The sequence below is a fragment of the Trichoderma aggressivum genome (genome assembly GCF_033847375.1).
Source record: "Trichoderma aggressivum f. europaeum strain CBS 100526 chromosome Unknown scaffold_021, whole genome shotgun sequence".
NCBI lineage: Eukaryota > Fungi > Ascomycota > Sordariomycetes > Hypocreales > Hypocreaceae > Trichoderma > Trichoderma aggressivum.
The window spans coordinates 214533-229741 of record NW_026946387.1 but is presented as its reverse complement, the minus strand read 5'-3'; the positions used below and the strand labels follow the sequence as shown (position 1 = coordinate 229741).

General features: G+C 50.9%; 3 protein-coding genes across 3 annotated transcripts in view; 2 read left to right on the top strand and 1 right to left on the bottom strand.

Annotated features, from left to right (window-relative positions):
- Positions 1-687: 687 nt before the first annotated feature.
- Triagg1_5745 (uncharacterized protein) lies at positions 688-1735 on the top strand (the record flags this gene model as incomplete). Its single annotated transcript, XM_062900293.1, has 3 exons — positions 688-715; positions 773-1264; positions 1332-1735. The coding sequence occupies 3 exons, from the start codon at positions 688-690 to the stop codon at positions 1733-1735; spliced, it is 924 nt and encodes a 307-aa protein (XP_062755258.1).
- Positions 1736-11110: 9375 nt separating this feature from the next.
- Triagg1_5744 (uncharacterized protein) lies at positions 11111-12311 on the top strand (the record flags this gene model as incomplete). The annotated part of the gene is made up of 3 exons (XM_062900292.1): positions 11111-11412; positions 11477-12174; positions 12235-12311. The coding sequence occupies 3 exons, from the start codon at positions 11111-11113 to the stop codon at positions 12309-12311; spliced, it is 1077 nt and encodes a 358-aa protein (XP_062755257.1).
- Positions 12312-12486: 175 nt separating this feature from the next.
- The window catches only part of Triagg1_5743 (transcriptional regulator family: Fungal Specific TF), a gene marked incomplete at both ends in the record, with an annotated part of 3396 nt that continues 673 nt past the window's right edge, over positions 12487-15209 (bottom strand). The window contains 5 exons of the mRNA XM_062900291.1: positions 12487-12666; positions 12739-12943; positions 13001-13617; positions 13694-13977; positions 14106-14789. Of these exons, the coding sequence (XP_062755256.1) occupies positions 12487-12666; positions 12739-12943; positions 13001-13617; positions 13694-13977; positions 14106-14789 (1970 nt within the window). The remainder of the gene's footprint in view (positions 12667-12738; positions 12944-13000; positions 13618-13693; positions 13978-14105; positions 14790-15209) is intronic.

Below are 15209 nucleotides of genomic sequence, written 5' to 3'. Positions count from 1 at the left end.
CGGGAATAAGTGACGAGGTAGCTTTACAGTGTATTTTGCCTCTTGTCTTGTCGTTCCTCAAAATGAATGTATCGGTCAATGTTCGAATAGAGTGCAGAGTTGTTTTGGGTGATTGTGTCCGGGCTGAAGGCGTTTCCGTGTCAACCAGATCGGCAACATCTTTTCCCCTTCCCATTGAGGTACAATGATACAGGCGGCTGCCATGTACTTGAGTACCACCATGATGGTATTAGAGCTACCTCTCCCAGCACTCCGGCCGGCATCCTCAAATCTCACCAACTGAATGCATTGAGTTTCCCTGTATTATCATAGAATACCTAGGTACAGAGCTGCTTCACCTCAAAATATCACATAAGCGCACTAAGCTCCTAGGAACTTAATTCCATGATGGCGTGCTCTTTGCCTGAACCTCTTATCGTTGGCAACGAGCGCCTATAGTACTACCTATGAAAATCCTGCCCCTCCATCACTATCGATAGAGGGGTAAGTGCAGCTTGGTAGCTTTTTTTCGGTTCCCCAGAACCTGCGGCCTTTCCAAGAACATCACCATTGCCAATCTCCAAAGCCTCTTCTTTTCTTTTTGTTTCCTTTTACACGCACAGCCATACCCAGCAGGTACAATGCTCGACTTTCAGATTTTATTTGCAGGCGCATTCGCTAATCTTCCATCACCAGCCAGCAGTCACCATGGCCGACCTCCCCACTAGCTTCGATCGTATGTTGCAAAGCTCCCTGCTGCCATCTCCAATGTGACTCTAACTCGAGCATGTAGAGCCCGTCCACATTGGCGTCATCGGTGGCACCGGGCTTGCCCAGCTCGATGGCTACGAGCCCATTGCTGTTGTCAACCCCATCACCCCTTGGGGACCTCCCGCCTCGCCCATCTCCATCCTCTCCCACAACGGCGTCAACATTGCCTTCCTCGCCCGTCACGGCCTGCACCATCAGTTTGCGCCTCATGAAGTTCCCAACCGAGCCAATATCGCTGCTCTCCGCCACCTCGGTGTCCGATGCGTCATTGCCTTCTCCGCCGTGGGCTCCCTGCAGGAGGAGATTAAGCCCATGGACTTTGTGATCCCCGACCAGGTCATCGATCGCACCAAGGGCATCAGGCCCTTCACCTTCTTTGAGGGTGGTGTCGTAGGCCACGTTGGATTTGCGGACCCATTCGACAAGAAGCTGGCAGATATCGTCAAGACATGTGCGGCGCATATGGAGGGCGATGGCGTGGTGCTCCATGACAAGGGCACTCTTATCTGCATGGGTTCGTCAATGCATTTACCCAGAACTGACCTAAACTGACCACTTTACTAACTTTTCTTTCACCACAGAGGGACCCCAGTTCTCTACCCGTGCTGAGTCTCACATGTACCGCTCATGGGGTGGCTCTGTCATCAACATGTCTGCTCTTCCCGAGGCCAAGCTTGCCCGCGAGGCTGAGCTTTCCTACCAGGTTATCTGCATGGCTACCGACTACGACTGCTGGCACTCATACGAAGACGTTAATGTCGAGATGGTTATCAAGTACATGCAGGCCAACAGCCAGAACGCCAAGCGACTGGTTGGTGGTGTTCTGGACCAACTCTCCAAGCTGGACCACAGTGATCTTGTCCTGGCCAAGCACTGGGAGGGTGCGTCTTCCGGCCCTGTCAAGTTCATGACCAAGCCTGCTGGCAGGAACCCTGAGGCCATGAAGAAGGTCGAGTACCTGTTCCCGGGCTTCTGGGATAACTAGGCTAGACCTGAAAAAGATACTTACGAGGGGCGTTTGGAGGTGGAAAATACGGCGCAATCACAATGCCGGCCCAAGTCAGATGCGTGTCTGAGGTTCAACGGCTCATAAATTCAGTCTTCATTTTTGCATACTGCCTTTTTTTATTATTCGATTTCCCTTTTCAGTTTACAACCTTCAGAAGAGCCAGACAAGAAAGACTACGCAGGATATTTTTTTTTTTTTGGCGATAGATCTTCAACAGATATAACAAGTTTAGATAGTCGTGGTAGAAGACAGATATATCAGATCAGAACTAAAGAACTCGAGCCTTCTTTCTTTGTGTGCGTTTTCGAACGGTCCAACGATTTCTCGCAGCGTCGTCTTCTAGTAAGGCGCATTCCGTATATAGTCACATATCTACAGTAAGAACTCTTGTAGGTGTTAGCATCGAGTACACATAGAACACCGCAATATTCAAAAACCCCAGCTTGCTTCATCAATTGTCCATATCAGTACTAGGTATGAAGAGAAGTGTACCACGTCGTCCCGGTACACGCTGATCTTCAACATCTCAAGCGAATCAGTGAGTTCATAAAAGGGGCGCCCAATCAATTCGTTCGAACCACTCCAATTCGCCCTCCAGACATACTTCCCGAGAGCAGATCTCAGTGGCCAAGTATGGCACAACTGAACCTGTTCCCCCGTCCACTCATTCGAACCCTGTGCCAAGTAATATCTTGCATCCAAAATTCTTCAGCGGCACCGATCCCAAGATGCAAGACGTCACAATCACGCTTTCCCCCTTTTTATGATAATGATAGGTAGCATCATGACTCCTTGCCATTGTTCTTGATTCGGCACCGTCGGTTTAATTTGTTAAACTCTATCACTTTTCGGTCATGCATTACAGCTCAAGGGAGAGCTTTTGCGTTGGGTAAACAAAAGAAATGTGACAGCGAGGCCACCATTATCAATCAAATTGCAAGGAAGCCAAGCGGCTGTCTATTCTCCGTCACGCCCGGTAAGGGGGGCCGTCCGAAGGGGGGCATGTCGTGTTAAAAAAGTGCTGGCTCTGCTTGACAAGGCGCTCAGTGGAATGAATGCATGCACCACGTCGGTTTCAGCTTCTTATTAGTGCCGAGGGGCAGGTAGAATCGCCGTCACGGAAGATCCTAGAATTTGAGAATCCCATTCCATTTGTCAATCATCTGGTTCTGGCGAATCCCCTCTCACGGATGGATCCATGGACTTTACCCATGCATGACAGCGAACCAACAACTTCCTCCGTTGGGCCTGATGCACAGAAGAAAGCTGTAAGAATGTGATAATGTTGCATTGTACAACCCGTCAAATGCATCTGATGTTAGGGGCAGCATCCAGTAATGATGTTGCATATCCCCCTTTTGTTCCTGCTGGCAGCTCAGTATGTTAAGCGAGGTGCAAGATGGGACATGCTGCTCCCTTGCAGCTTAAGTAGACGCCCCCTCTTTGATGCACATAGTCCTCCGTACATATGCCACGGTACATGGTGTACTTTGATAGATTCCTCCGCGATGGGGTTCATGCAAACGCCATTAGTGCGCCAGTACGGCTCCTCCACCTGTCAATGCTTGGATGCAGGAGGCTCACGAAGAATGGAATGTGATGACGTGCTGTGGTTTGCCCACCTCCGCATATTATAGTCCGCGGGCATCAGAGCCCTGGCTGTCACTTGAGCCACGTTTTTCTCACGCATGATGAACGAAGATGTTAAAGCCTGCTTTATATCCGCAGCAGCGGCTGACTCGCAGATCCCAGGGGGGCGGCATGTGTCATGGATTGAAAAGGACAGAGGCCTGGGGTGCAAGTACTCAACAGTACTGAAGCTATACTCGCCTGTCGTGAGTTGGTCTGAGAGACATGGATGCATAAGTCTCTTGCTGCACTTTGGGGGTGTACAGTATGAGATGCAAGCCCTAATACCAACCAATGTTTGGTGTACAATTGCGAAGGAGTAAGCACCAACAACCGTACGGCCTGTCGGAATATGCCCGGCTTGCAGGTACTCAAGCTATGATGACAGGCAGGCTGCATAAATGCCACTTTGCTCAAGATAGGATGGGGTGTTAATCTTTCAGCTGCAAGACTAAACCAGATCGAGATTGTGCTTTAAATATACGATATGGCGTCAAACATGCTCGGGGCTTTTCCTTGTCGTTTTCTCTTTACAGATAGCGTTGTGTGTCGCGATAAATGGCATCCACGTCCTGAGTTATTCTCTCATCTGCGGCATCGATGGCCAACAATGTAGCTTGCTTGGCCACGTAACATGCCGGTATTGACAGAAATGACAGTCTCAGCCCCCAATGGCAGACAGTTGGATATCATCAGGGTACACGCCTTTCAGTAAACAAATTTGAACAAGATTGGCTAGCTGTACTTGCTCGTAGAGGATCTTCTTAGCAGATAGTTCTCGAAGGGGGGCGTTCGTTGCCACCCCAGGTTCCATCCGCATACCTAATCATCTGCTAGGCTTGAATTAGCGATGCCGGCCACAAAACTTTGTGCTAAGAAATCACTGCAAAAACACTCGCAAGTGTATGTATTACCAGTAGCCCAGTTTCATCCTCATCTTGGCTTTCGGTGAGCTGGGTCATAAGCCAATGGATGGAATGGCTTGAGCCAGCAGTGTTGTTAATGGGAGCCTCTGCTAGCTCTCAAGACTGCCTAGGTTGACTATCACCCACCAACGACGAGGAAAATTCCACAGCCAAGCATGACATGTCACTTTAATGAGACAGCATGGGGCGGCTCAGCGACCTCGGCCCCTCTTCGTAGGACAGGATTGGTGCTATTTGTGTGATGGCCACTTGAACAATGAATTCCCCAGGCCAGGAGCCGGGGTCCAAACAGCCAGGACCCAGAAAGCAGGGTATAAGGGCCTCAAGGACACGGCTTGAGAACGGGAGCAGGACAACCTACCATGAAAGCAATTACATAAATTTTCTGTTAGAAACCCGCAAATGCAATCTTCATCCGGAAAGCCAGATAAGCGGTAGTGAGGGGCTCACTCAGGCGCAACTCCTCGCCCAAGGGCGCTGGGCGCATCCTAGCCATGGAAGCATTTCTGCCTTGTGAGACCAGTCTCATCTGCCTTCGGTTAGGGAGACTTGGTCGCTTCTCAAAAGTTCTAAAAGAAAGGATTGTGCTGCACAGTTGTGAAAGAGGAAAAGACACAATTTAAAACCCGGGAAGTGGGTGTCCGGAGTGCTCCATACCTTGTGATGGATAGATATGCAGATGCCATCTCACGAGGTACCCATTGGTGGATGTAAGGATTTGCTCACATTTCATTTCATACATCCAGGCGCTTCAAAGCACTCCATACAGTAGCATCTGCTGTCTTATGCCCCCTCTGGCATCGGTTGTGGGCACGACCGGGGACGCTAGCTTGAGGATGCACGACTAACTCTGACGAAGTTGCACGGCTTTTATCCAGTTTCTGTCGTCTTGCTTGAACAATGCCAAGTCTGGAGGGAGGATCATCGTTATAGCGAGGGACCCAAGCTTTATGTGACCCAAGGCAGGCAAAATCCGAGCTCCATTGGGAGCTGAAGCAGAGATAATGGCAACATCTTGATGCCAGTCAGTTTTGTCTTGCAACGCTCGTGGGGTAATAATTGTCGTCGTTTCAGGAACCCCGCTGCTCGGGTCATCCCGCAGTTTGTTTACACTAGAGCTTGGAGCATAGAGAAGAGAAGAGAAACCATGCAAAAAATGGTGGCAGGCTAGGGTTGGGTGAAAGAGCCGTAGCAGTTGGCGGGCGCTAACAAATGGAGGCCTACTGCGCCGTCCCCTTTGATTATCCTTCACCAATTCGAGAAGGAGGGCTAACAAGGCCAAAGATTCAGGGATATAAGTGAGTAACTCACACTCCGCAACTTATGACGGCAGTTCTCGACGCCTTGGTTCCTGCTAAGCGACACTTGTACTACTCTGTGCTTCGAGTTTCGTACTTGGCGCATGCATTGGCTGGCTATTCCCGACAATAGATGCAGCATTGCTATTGTCAGAGGCCCACAGCCGAGTGTACTTGTGTTCCGCGCTTGTATGGGGAAAAGGGCTCTCTGCATAATCTGCTCTTCGCAAGAGTGATATGTGATGGAGCACAGAAGATTGCAACCATTCTCGGATCATTGGCCTCCCTGGTTCGCAAATGAATCTGCGAAGCTTATCAAGATTCTTTTGAATGACTGTACACATGAGAGAAGCGGCCCTGAAGGCGAAACCCCCAAGTTCAGCGGGCCATGGAAGGCGAAGCTCCCTCTAGTTTCACAAATTTTTGTCCCACATCCTCGGTTGATGGTAAGATGAAAGCAAAACGGCCTCCACTGTGGCTCGTACGATGTGTACGTATCCTTTGTCGACATGTCGCACAGACTTGTATGAGTTGCCGTACCCATCTGGATGGATGCATACCAGGGAGCTTACTAGTCGTAATACAATGCTCGTACACGTAGTATTCTTGGTGCTAATATTTGCTGCCTGCATTCCTTTCTTCGTATCCCAGCAACTTATAAGGACCCGTGGAAACGTCGTAAGTACCTGTTGGACACTTCTAGGGGGTCCGAAAGTGCGAGGTGGGACAGTTGCAGGAAATTGAACTTGATGGAAGCAGACAGCGGCCGTTGCTCATCAGCACCAACGAGCGGTTGGCGATCTTGTTCATTCCGTGTTCGGCCGTCAGATGCACATGCGGATCTGACGTGTCCTCGTCAACCCGCCTCGATATACATAGTTTGCTGACGAGCGCGCCGCGACGCAGCCGGCGTGGGTCAATAGCGACCAGGTTGTTGCTCGTAAGAAGCCGATCTGGGCATCTGTTTCTCGTCCAGAACTGGGAAGCATGTCGAACTAGCTGCCGATCAGAGTGCTGGTGTTAGACGGACGTGGTAGTTGATCTGAAGCTGAATTTCCATGATGAGAGAGGAAGAGAGAGGAAGAACGTCACGAATTCCTTTTCCATCGATAGATACAGGTAGGTACTTAGTACTTAGGTACAGGTAGGCAGGTGCCTCCTGCCTTTGCATCCCTACCTCTAGGTAGTACCTACCAGGTAGGTACAGGTAAGGTACAGACATTGGTTACAATCTGAAGTACTGCAGAGGTATAGCCTAAACAGTCATGAGGTCAACTTACCATGATTCTTCAGGCGAGTCTTCTGGGTATGGATCGTACAGGTACTGAATGCCCCGGGCTCTGTGCTCTTCCTGGTACCTGTTGCCTACCAGCGGGCGCTCAGTCGCGTGTCAGTGGGGCCGCGGTTCGCTTTCCTGCCGTTCTTGAGAAAGCCAGGCACAAACGTCGATCCGTAGAAGGAGCTGGAAGACTGGGAGAAAGAAGCAGGGAAAGTTCCTGTACAAGCACTGCCAGGCACCTGCCTCCAACATCCACGGCCATGTTCCGTACTCGATACAGGGCACGTGATGGAATCTATGCCAAGTTTCTCGATGCCTTCTTCGCTCTAGCTCTTGTCTTCATCTTCAACTATCCATCCACGGCAACTCGATCAAATGGAGCTTCTTATCGCCGACCAGACGGCGATCGTGGCATGTGAGAATCTGCCCCATCTCGATGCACAATCTTCACAGACAACCACATTCTCGACGATGAGACACAGCCCTAAAGTTGAAGCATCCAGTCAGATTGACTGCCACCACACCCTCTCCGTCTTCCCACCGATTCGGTATACAGGCTGATAGATAGTAAGCACACAAAGCTGCTTGGCGAGACGCAGGTGCAGTAGTTGACAAACAAAAGTGTAGATGCCTTGGCAGCCTCCTTGACGGCCAAGCGGCAGACTTGAGACAGTTACGGCATGTCGGTTCCCGGTTCTTACTCTGGGGAAGCCCAGATTGTGCTTTCGTGGAACAAGCCGATCAGGGGTTTCCCCATGGCTCTGTAGACTCCATAAGTGACTACCCGTGAGCAAAGTCCACTCTCGGACACATTTGTATACACGGACGGCTAAACTCGAGCCGCTGAGCACAGATACGGGGTCAATCTCGATCACCAAGCCTCTTCTGCTCGTGATCGTCTTGCGAGCCCCCCTCGAGCAGCATCCACCGGAATGCTGCTCCGTACTTCCATGCATTAGCTGCATCTACTAACACGCTGCTAGTGTATTGGCGAGTAGGACATAACATGCAGTCAGATTTTATGTCCAAGCTTTCCGTGTCAAGTATTGCTACTCCGACTTTCCCGTCTAGTTGCCCCTGAACATTCCGGCACAGAGCACGGAGAACAACGTCCCACACTTCTGCCGGGCCGTTCATCCCATCGAATAGATCGATCAGCGCATGCCTGATTGGAGCTCGGCCTTGTCCTGTGGACGTACAGTCCACGAATGACATGGATTGATGCTCCTTTGTAAACAAGACTCTGGAGTTGATGCTCCTGCATATCGTGACACAGGATCGGTACCGACATCAGACCGGGATATCATCTGTCATATTCATGCAGGCAATGCAAGCAGAGACCCCACAACGACCTTTTACTACTCGTCACTTGGGCTATTGACAGTTGCCATCAAAAGGGGGATAACGTTGTCACTCAGCTCAGCGCTAGCTGCAATATTTCCCTTTGCCAAACGAGAGTAGCTCTTGGTACGGGAGTCAGTCGCTTGCAAAAGCACCAGCCAGTTTTTGCCGCTGTTGAAACTTGCTCGATCAAAAGTTTGTACAACGCCTATACGCCGTGGATGGTCCATCCTGGTCGGCATCAACAACAATACTGCTTCTTTTATACCTATAAGGTACGTATGCAGTCCGAAAAGGAGCCCCTCCTGGATGTAACCCCACAGACATAAACTGCCGGCAGCGCAGCACCGCGTTGCTCTGCGCTTGAGGCTCAAGACCATGTACTGATGTGATCGATGTACCACGGATATTAGCATAGAAAGCAAACATGTTGTACAACACGCTTTCGCATGCTTCGCGCGTCGCACTTCGGACCGCGGGTGTATTCCGCCCGGCAGGTCCCCCCATCTTCGTATATGCTCCCGGCCGGCCGTGTGTGACGTAGCACGAACAGACAATACAATCTTTTCATAGATGGTCTCCGCTAGAGCTCCGATTACAACCGTAACGGAGGATTTAACACCAAAGAGGCAGTCGCAGTGCCGTGAGCACCGGCCCCGCAACTCGCACGAAACTCTGCTTGTGTGTATTGAAGAACTTTCCGACAGTCGACTAGCAAGAAGTAATTCCCCGTTCATCACAAGGATCATCGGGGACGGCGCCGCAGAAGATTACAGTATGATGATGCAGGGGCCGTGGGGTGTTCTGGTGAGCCGAAACCAATATGGTGGATCAAGCCCTATTCATTCGCTTGTAAGGGTAAGCAATCGGCGGCTACTCTGATGAAGCCACTGGTGCTGATACTAAGCAGGTCGTATGCAACAGATAGATGGCCGGCCTGTCAGCCAACGTTGGTAGTACGAGTACCATCGGCGCTTGGAGGTTGCTGTTATCCATGCTGCTGTATTCGTTCGGTATCAAGGCGCAACTCTTGCGTTCCAATTGCCTGCATACATGCCGCTTGGAAATTAATGGGTGTGAGGCAACGGTCTTATCTGATGCCTGGCCAGGTCCATGGAAATCGAGATCGACTTGGCTGTCGTTTAGATATTCGCCATCCTCATCCCACTCGCACAAAGTGCCCAATCGAGCTTTTCGAGAGACCCACGCCACCCATTTGCATTGCCCTGCCTTTGCGAGCGACTGATTTGCATATTCTCTTCGCTCCACTAGAGCTGCGGGCTCGTACCTGTACTTCATGTGTACAAGGCGGGTCTGAGCAACTGGACATCTGCGGATGTTTTGCATTATCTTTCGAGTCGCAACGGTATGTGTCCAGTACCCATTCTCAGCACCACCGCGACAGGCATGAGCAATGCAATTACGAGTAGGGACTCAGCAAAGCAATGGAAACGTAAATGATGTACGGAGGTGATTCACAATGGAGCAACGCATCGGTTTGGAGTATAAAAAGAATAACATACTAAATACTAGCTGTCGCTCGGCCCGCGCCGAAGGGGACGACGCCCTCAAGCCACATCTCGATATCTCCGCTTGGAATACCAATGTCTACCTGAAGAGACGACGAACCAGCTCGGCCATCTAGGGATTGATGCCCAGCGGTGACGAGGCTTCACACATCAACTTGTGCTTTGCTCACACACGTATAGTCGCAGACAACCACAACGGCTTCGCATCACACAGACACGTGGTGGCGCAGCAATGGGATTTCCAAAGCCCTCCAGCATTTGCAGAAATGCCTCGAGACATGACAGAGCACAAGTACCGACTGTGATTGCATGTATGCGCTGGCCTGCTTGCGGAGTACGGGCATTCTGGGAGTCTGGTCCAAGCTGAGGAAGCCAATGCAGTGGACTCGGACGTGGCTCCGTTCAAACGCTACCCTCCTTTCTCTTCTCTTCTCTTCTCTCGTCGTCGATGATGGACCAACGGTGCAGCAGACGAAGTAAATGGTTGACACCAAGTCTCCATCTTGGTGCAGGACAGCGGCATCATACTACTACAAGTACCCGTAAGACTCGCTTCATGCAGCTCCGGAGCGCGGTACAGTACAGTACTTGCCCCCCTCCCAATTCCTCAACGGTGGCTCGTCTCGACAGGGGGGCACATATTTACGCGCGGTGGCACCCCTCCCTCTACTCCATAAACAAGCGGGCTAATGTAAGTCGAACCTCATCCGGCCATGCCCCGGCAGGACCCTAAGTTCGCCTCACCAACAGGCGGGCCTGGGAGGTTTAAAGCCCTCCCGGCTGGCTACAGCAGCATGGTGGAATGCCATGTACCAACTGTTTGTAGGGTTGAGGCTGTCATCCTGCCAGGCCCATCCTGGACAGCACCTTATCCTATTACGGCCCTTCTGGCCAAGCACCGCATATGCACACACGCGGCGGCTTGACAGGCTGGTGGGGGGATGTAGGGTGTGTGCGACAAGAGGAATCAAAGCTCGACCATCACCGCAGAGCTCTATCAGTCCTCTGCGTTTCCCGGCGAAATAGGAGATGCGTAGTCTACATCTCTACCCAGCAGGTAGAGCTGGGCCCATGCTTTGTTCTTCATTCCTTGCTGAATACCACCCCCGGTCTCTCCTGTCCTCTCCCATTCACGCATTTACCTTGAGGCTGCAGCAGTGAGTAAGAGCAGCGGCCGACATACTAAAAGACTGGTTTTCGCTGCCGTATCCTCGACATAAAAACTCGAGGATATCCCAGTATAACGGCCTGGAACCAGAGCAGAGTTCGACTGCAACAGCAAACAGTGCTATCTGGTACCAGCTTTTAATTCGAATAATCGATTACCCGCCATATATCATATACGCATCATGGCTCTTCGGCATCAGATCCCTGGCCATGGCGATGTCATGGACATTGGCGGAAGCCGAATGCATGAGGATATCGGAGAGAGGCTCTCCAGAGTCCTCACGGCAGTCTATGGCCCCAATGCAAAGCCAACTCTCCCAGATGAGCTTCTGTATACCGATGTGGGACTGCCCATATGGAACGAGATCATCTTCACCCCTGAGTTCTATCAGACACACGACGAGATTGCACTCTTCGATGCTCACGGCGGCGACATCGTTGGGCAAGTTCAGCCTGGTGTGACTTTGATTGATCTTGGAGTCGGGTAAGTCTCAACAGGATCAATCCTCAAGGGGTCATATGTCCTAACAAGCTCCATAATGATTCAGTGACACTCGTAAGGTGGAGCATCTGTTGGCCGCTTTTGAGAAAGGGCAGCGGAAGGCCACCTACTTGGCTCTCGATATCTCCAAGGCCTCGTTGGAGCACAGCGTGGGCTACCTTCTCGACAAGCATTCGGCAGCGGATGCAAAGGTATCTTGTGCAGGGTTGTGGGGAACATTCCAAGACGGGATGGCCTATGTGCAAGGCATTGAGGGCCAGAGACTGTTTCTCTCGCTGGGCTCAGTGCTTTGCAATGACCCTTGGCCAGAAGCCTTGAGCCACCTCAAGTACTGGGCCAAGGCGCTGCGGCCAAATGACTTTCTCTTGGTAGGAATGGATGCCCACTTGCTGCCTAACGACAAGGAGAAGATCTGGGCGGCCTATCATTCCAGGGACGACCTATACCACCAGTTCTTCATGAATGGCTTTGAGCAAGTGAACAAAGCAATTGGAGAGGAGTGGTTCCAGGAAGAAGATTGGGACTTCAAGGCGCAGCTTGAGGACGAGCCCACAACTCGGCACCGATTCTTCTTCCGCGCCAACAAGGACGTCACGATCCACAAACTTGGACGGACAATCAAACAGGGTGAAGAGCTAGACTGGTTCGACTCTCACAAGTATGGAGAGGAGAGCGTTCGACTCATGTGCCATAAGGCGGGACTGAGTGTGATATGTGTCTGGCAAGCACCAAACTCCGAGTTCCGTGAGTCCTCGACAATTTTCCCTTTTCTCGGTCTGCCTTTGCTAACAACTTGTCTCGTAGGGCAATACCTTCTCAAAATGAAGGGGGGGCAGGATCAAAGAGATGATGGGGACAGCGCCGTATCAGGGATGACTTAATAATGCTTCAGACCGCGGGGTACTTTTAATTGTTTGCTCCCATAGATTGGACACCTGAGCGGTTGGCGGGAAAGGCGATGCGAAAAATTTGGCCGTGTCGGAGACTGGAGGAGATACCAGTCTATATAGATGGGCTTAGATAGACTTGATGAGACCAATTGATATCCTCACCCCTTTAGGTCAAGCACAATATCTCGGTCTCCTGGTCTTGCACGCGCTTGACTAGATGCTCCCACCATGGCAACCTTTTGCCGACATCTTCGTCGAGCTTTCTGTTGACTGGCAGCTTCAAGTTGGGATCAGCGTCAATCCACGTCCAGATCCGTTTCAATGTCTCGTAAAGTGGAGGAACACTCTATACGAGGCAAAACCGAGTTAGCGCTTCGAAAACAAGTAGAGTGGGTTGGAAAAGGAAGTCCCGTCTTACACTTCTCACTGGCGTGCTGGTGACTTTTTCAAACCAAGTCTGCGCAACTAAAACGTGCTCGGGATCTGTAGCAAGCATCCCGAGAAGGAAGACTGGAAACAGAGGCGCTTGGGCAGTGAAGTTGTAGCCTGAAGTTGGCATGATGTTTATGCATTTGGCAAGATCGTTCAAGTTGGCCATTACCTCTCGGTGATTCCTATGCATCCTATAAATTTGTTAAAAAAAAACAACTTGTACTTAGTCAAGTGAATGGTTAGCTCACCTGAGAGCACGGCACTGGAGATAAATCATGGCTGCAATTCTCCAGGCTTCTGCAGTGACTTCTGTCATGTGGCATGCGCTCTCGATCACATAGCCTTCGGGGGCAGCGCGCACCATCTGAATAGTTTGCGGCAATTTTTTGGCTTCTTCCCAAGGCGCGGCATCGACGGCGCTGCTCCATTGCCGCATTTGCAGTAGCTCTCCGAGCAGAAACCGGGCAGTGAGCGGAGCGACTGGACTTTCAGGGTCTTGATAAAGACGCGCGGCGAGGTATGAGATTTGGCTCAAGGAATGAAGCAGCTTCTTGGAGAAGCCGCATCCGCCGTGAATCTCATACATGTCCTCCATGTTGCCGTAGAGGAGCCAGCCGAAGCGAGAGGACTCTTTCTGTGGATTGAAGGTATATGGAGACTTTAGCGGCGTCATGATCTGCGAGAGGACGACGGCTCTGCCGACAATGATTGACTGGGAGATGCGAAGGGAGGACGACTGAACGTTGGAGGGTGACCAGAATCGCGACCCTTCGTCGATTGATTCGAGAAAATGCTCGCATTGCTTGAAGCCCTCCAACCAACGCGGAGCATAAGGTCGTTTGCGACGGCGCTCAGTATAGACAATCTGAAAAGAATGAGACCCAATTTGTTAGCATCGCTCAACGGTATTGAAAGCGCAAACACTTGGTAGAGCCACTTACATCTTGCATCGATAAGATGGAAGCAATGGTGATCAGCTCGCTGGTTTCATCAACGGTAGGATCAGTTTTAGCAAGTAGTTGACTCAGACGATCCTCGGCCAGCGCAAACCGATGGTTAATGCGCCGACTTATCTCTTCCAAAGGCTGATAGTCGTAGACATATATGCCGGCGAGGCTCTGCATCGCGCACAGCACGCCGCTGTTGCCCTCCATGGGGGCAAAGTCCTGCAACCATGAGTTTGTTTTGCCCAGAATGCTCCGGCCAGGACACCAGTTCCTGAGATCTGTGTTTCCCGAAAGTCAGGATGCGCGAACCTAAACTAAAACTAATTGTGTAGTTTGTATAGGAATTATAGTGGGGGGAAATAAGGGATGTGAAATGCTTTGAGGAAATCGGGAGTTTTCAACCTACAAAATGCCCAAAGCTGCCTATCTATCTTATCCATTTTCGAAACCAGCCCAAAATGCGACGGTAACATGCGAGGACCTTGAGACGATGAATGGGTAGCCCAACCGTGGGAGCTCCACGAATGAGCAGAAGGGGACGTGGCATAGTGACTCGACCCTGCAGCCGGTAATGTACTGTCTGAGAAAGACAGCGAGCGGTCGAATCTCCTCTGAGAGTTCAGCAAAATCGCAGTAGCTTGCGATATTTGTTTTGCGTGGCGATTGGGAGCAACCAGAGACGGTGATGACTGGGTTGAAGGCCTGATAACCTCCTCTACTTGGTCATCATCAGCATCATTGCCAGGCCGAGCGACAACCGATACCGAAGACGAGCGGCCGCCCTGCGTTCTACGCTGCGGCCAGTTGAATTTGATGTATGAATTGACGGTACCATCCGTAGGACGGCTGAAGCGCCGGGACGCTTGTCCAAAGCTTGATACACAGTCTTTAAATGGACTGACGAATTTATGTGATTTTGATTCGAGTTTGGGGGAGTTGTGCTCCTGTTCAGCTCGGGAAGATGGGACCTGCTCAACAGCGGTGGCTGAGACATCCAGATCTTGGGGCGAGTGGGATTCTCGCTCTGGGGAAATGGAATTGCTCGAAGAGCCATTGTCTGATGATGATATAAGATCGATCTCCACCCGTACTATATTTAAACGTTAGTTCTTGATTCTCAATACTGAATAGTCAGAGGCGCCATGGCCCAACGTAGGAGTGGTAGTTGAGCAAATGCAGGCGTAAGCTGATGGAATGAAGTAAAGTGTAATTCGCACGCGTGAAGTGGGATTATTAGCAAAAGGAAATGACGAGAAGAAGAAACTGGTATGGTACCCTCCAGCATTCTGCAGTGACAGAAAGAAACCTTGTCTTTTTTTTTCTCGTCGGATAGGTGCAGAGATCCATAAGCAAATGCTAGATATGATAGAAAGCAGTATTGGGCCAACACACAGATCGCGTGGCGTGGTAAGACAACAGGGAGTGTTGGATGTATATGTGCGAGGGGGGGGGGGGGGGGGGGGGGCACCGATTAAACCTATTACAAAAAAAAAAAAAAGGCATACCAAAC